Source organism: Rhamphochromis longiceps, linkage group LG7, assembly GCF_057381845.1.
Source record: "Rhamphochromis longiceps isolate RC_006_pf linkage group LG7, R_longiceps_female_GT1.1, whole genome shotgun sequence".
In the NCBI taxonomy this organism is placed as follows: Eukaryota; Metazoa; Chordata; class Actinopteri; order Cichliformes; family Cichlidae; genus Rhamphochromis; species Rhamphochromis longiceps.
The window spans coordinates 20,223,648-20,228,132 of NC_140563.1; the positions used below are offsets into that span (position 1 = coordinate 20,223,648).

The following is a 4,485-nucleotide window of genomic DNA, read 5'->3' on the forward strand; positions in this document are numbered from 1 at the left end:
AAAGGCATTGCTTTAGTAGAAGTGTTTGTTACATTCTGGCAGAGGCAGACTGTATGTATTATGAAAAGGACCCAAAATGCAGACACCATGAAACAAAACTTAAATGTTAACAGAAAGCGAGCCGTTTATTAAGGCTGGTGAAAACATTACAAAACAAAAGGCAGAGGAGAAGCTAAACAATAACCTAAACTGGGAGAGCTAAGATAACACAGAAACCCAAAACATGAACCCTAACATGGACACAAAAATACCTAGAGCACAGAACCTGGAAACATGACACAAAGGACAACAGACAACCTGACAATGACACACTGAAAACAGAGGACTTAAATACACAGGAGGTGATTAGGGGAAGTGGGAACACATGGAGGAACAGCTGACTGACATGAGCCTAATGATAGTACAAGGGAAGTGAAACTAAATACAATGAACAAAAAAAACACACGACTCCTTCAAAATAAAACAGGAAACATGAGACAGACATGATAATACAAACTTGATAACATAAGACACGCAGCGTGAAACACAAAGGGTGAGGGAAACTTAAATACAGGGGAAGAAAACACAAGGAGTCTAATAACCAAATGAACTTCGCTAATCTAATGAACTTAAACATAAACAACATCCAAATAAACTAAAACTTAAAACGCTGGGTCAACAGACCCAAGAACATGACAGAGTTATTTGAAAAAAAAATGTTACTTACCTTAAAATTTCTTTAACATCTGCCTGCAAATCCACCATCCACATTTAAACATTTTACATGTCTGAGTATTTCTCTCATGATAAAACTGTGGTTATAAAGCATTTATCTAGTGAAACATATATGTATGATTTTAATCTTAGAAAGTGCAATGTACAAATTGATACAATCATGCTCAGGTAATGAAGGTGAAATGATTTAATCAAAATGATAATGTACTGCTGCTACATTCCAGGTTACAAGCTGCTTATTCATTTGGAAGCTGAAAAAATCAATACATTTAAATCTGGAAACAAGCCACAGACTAGCCTCAGACTTTGAGCTGCTAATTCTCATTCCAGCCATGTCACACTCACTAACAAGTTTGTTGTTTGATCAAGTCATGCAAATAAAGCAGAGATGAGATGCTGGGGCCACCAAACCAGAACACCCTCCATGACTTCTCACTTTGCTGGATGAATATAAATATGGCTACTGTATGGTGAATGGTTACTAAATACTGCAGGTCTCAAAAGAATTTTTCATTTTACCTAAAAATGTAATAAAAGATTTGAAAGAATGATTTGACCTGTTTTATAGGAATAGGAAAATTGCGCCAGATAGATGTGTGATTACATATTTGTACTCCATTTGATTTCCCCACACCAGAACCCAAAGAGTTACACTTTACTTCATGTCATCAAAGGCATTTCTATAACTGACAAACAATGTAAGCATTCATAGAGCATTCACTTGTCACTCTCCAAACACCGTCTTCTGACAGCGTGGTGCAGCTTGGATCCTGGATGGATTTGTCTGGCTGCCCTTCTGCCCAGCTGGTAAAGGTCAGAGGTCGGTTTTTCATATCAGCTCCAAGGTTTCCCTCTGCTCTTCCATTGCTGGCATTAATCCAGACTGTTTTAGGACTGTTTTCAAACACTTCAGTGAGTAAGCTATTCTCTTTATCACTCTGGGGCAAAGCCAGCGCTAATCCTCGCTGGGAGCAGAACTCAACAGCTTGGAGGAAAGAGCCTCTTTCCTTGTTGGACACAAAATATTTTCCATCATCAACTCCTCGGGCAAAATCGTAGTTTATAACTGAAAAAAAAAACAGCATAGAAAGAGAAATTGGAATGAACTACTTTTATTTTAAAGAAACCAGCAGAAAAAAGATTTCGTCTAGTCATTACACACCATGTATCCTTCCATTTAGCTTTATTGCTCAAAGTTCAAATTATTATGTTAAATAATAATCTGAAAGATAATTGAAATTTTAAAAGCAAACAAGGAAACCCCCCAGAGTTATTAATGATGGAGTTACTGTAAAACCTATGTCCTGTTGCTGCTGATGACACTTACCCAGCTCTAACTTGGTTATTGTTTCCTTTAGGGCTCTAATGGTTTGAAGGTCCTGGTCTATGTAACCAAAGAGCTCTAGATCAAACAGATAAAATTATCAGTGTTGTAGTCATTTGGGACCAACATTTCTTTGTGTATGTTTAAAATTGCAAACTGTTATTAAATAAAAGCTAGTTTTTCTCTTTTGAGCTTCAAATCTCTAATCATGCACGGCGTCAACACGTTAGCACGGTTAGCTCATTAGCGCGGTTAGCTTTTTAGCGCGGTTAGCTCGTTAATGCGTTAGCGCCATCAGCCCCTCACACGGGGCAATCTGCGCTAACTCCTTAAGGGAGATTTGCCAAGTTAATGCGGTTATGGCGTGAACGCCATTTTAATGAGATTAACGCAGACAGCACTAGTAATCAATTAAAATTATAGCTAAGATGCATTTTTTCAAATACCACATTTCTGTGTCTTTCACATTCCAAAACACATTACACTAAATATCGTTCTAAACCAAGGATCAGGTACCCCAGCATAAACAGAGTAATATAGTGTATGCAGTGAAGTGCCAAGAGGACTGCTGTGAGTAGTGACACTATATAAAACAACAATTTGATATTAATAAACCCTACTGATTAAAATGGTAAAAGTAATTTGTATAAATTACATTTAAAATTCTGCATCAAATTTAACAGAGGTTGTTTTTACTTTTGCTCCTGTCAGTCCATTCAATCATCAGAGTCAGCTCCTATCACTGCCATTGATATGCCTAGTACAAGTCCTACTACACTCATGCTTGCCTCAATAGATTTTTATTTGGCATAGTCCTTGATTTTAGTACTTGTGTTGTTTTCACCTCAAGTCCAACACCCAGAGACTCTATACTCAAGCGGAAGCAAGGAAATCAAGGACTAGTGAGAACCACTGTCCAGGAGAAGACAACAAAGATCCATGAGTACATCAAAAACATGGCCACAACCAATTATGTGCTTAGTGAATATCTCAGGCAGAAGAGGAGCAAGAAGAGGAAACATCATGGGAGTACAGCCCCCTGTACGGCATTTACGACAGATAGATACAACGAGTGGTTGGACTGAAAGAAAGAAAGTTACAATGGTTAAGGACACTGAATGCATCTATGGGAATGTTTCATAGCAAAGAAAGTAGTTGGTGCTGCCCTTGTGTGCAAAAATGAAAAATAAAACTTAGTAACTAATGAAACTAATAAAAATTGATCTTCACCTGTTCTGCAGTCAGAATCTTCTCCAGATTGTCCAGGAAGTCCAGGTCTTCCAGGAGATCCACGTCCTCCAACTAGTCCAACATATCCAACTGGTCCTTTAACTCCAGTATCTCCTTTAAAGCAGGTATGGAAGTATCATACCATATGTTCAGATATTCACTCACAGCCCAAAGAGGAAAAATTCTCTCACAACGTTAGGAAACTGGTTATACAGAGCTAAAAAGCAGTTAAATACCTTATTATTAATTAATCACTACTCAAATGGGAATTTTAGCTTCACGTCAGCACCAAAAAAAGACCATATTTAATGCACTTAACCATATATCTAAGTATAAAGTGTATATAGAAGTATAAATATATTGAGCCTCCACTATCTGATGTCATAAAATGCTCATTCAGTGTCACTGCCATTCATACTTTGTAGCATAAGCCTCTGTTGATACATCATGAAAACTTATTTGGCTATACAAAAGAATTGTAACAAGCTTTAGATAAACTATAAATAGTATCTGGTCAGTAGTCTTGTGGTTTGTAGGATTATTGCTCACCTTTTTGACCTACTGGTCCTGGTACTCCAGGTGGACCAGCTGGTCCAGGAAGTCCACTGTCTCCTTTGGGACCACGAGGACCTGGATTCTGACTGTACCCAATTGGAGCCACCAGGAAAAGGATACAAAATTGGAGCCATGCCATCATTGTTTAAATGCAGAGCTTAAAGATAAACAAGAAGGTGTTAAAGGTTTTCAAAGTTATTCAGAGATGTTAATTTGTTAAATGGTATTAACATTAAAATATAATAAAAACTCACCAGTATACAAGCAGTTATCCACTGGGCTGCTTTGTGTGCTGCTTTCAAACAAATACAGCTCAGAACTCAAAGTCAAAAATATATGAGCCACTCGTTGAAGAGGAAATAAAAACCAGGTGAGTATTTGATTGGAAACAAGGCAGAAAAGAGACAAAAAAAACTATGAGGCCCAAAGCCTTCCTCTTTGTAACAAAAAAGGTCTGAGAAAGACTAAAGTGTGTATAGACAAACGTCCATTCAAGCAACATCATTTGATAACACTTTATAATAATTACACACTATAAAGGATTAACTAGGTGTTAGTAAGTGCTTTATTTATCACTTATAAAGTATTGCTCCTCCTTATTATGTAATTTATAAAGTTATATTCAGCTCCAAAGTGTCTTGTAATTTGTTTATTTAAGCTGA

General features: G+C 37.1%; 1 protein-coding gene across 1 annotated transcript; it reads right to left on the minus strand.

Moving 5' to 3' along the window:
• Positions 1 to 453: 453 nt before the first annotated feature.
• On the minus strand, positions 454 to 3,962 carry LOC146665228 (phospholipase A2 inhibitor subunit B-like). The gene is made up of 4 exons (XM_085413542.1): positions 3,818 to 3,962; positions 3,269 to 3,382; positions 2,042 to 2,116; positions 454 to 1,780 (listed from the first exon to the last, which is right to left on the minus strand). Exons 1-4 carry the CDS (start codon positions 3,960 to 3,962, stop codon positions 1,395 to 1,397), a joined length of 720 nt encoding a protein of 239 aa, XP_085269668.1. The 3' UTR covers positions 454 to 1,394.
• Positions 3,963 to 4,485: the final 523 nt, after the last annotated feature.

Bases quoted from the DNA above. Each gene is read 5' to 3' on its own strand.
- LOC146665228 (XM_085413542.1), bottom strand. From the start codon at position 3,962: ATGGCATGGCTCCAATTTTGTATCCTTTTCCTGGTGGCTCCAATTGGG. The intron at 3,383-3,817 runs GTGAGCAATAAT...CCTGCTTTAAAG, and splicing joins AGGACCAGTAGGTCAAAAAG to GAGATACTGGAGTTAAAGGA. The intron at 2,117-3,268 runs GTGAAGATCAAT...TGTTTGATCTAG, and splicing joins AGATTCTGACTGCAGAACAG to AGCTCTTTGGTTACATAGAC.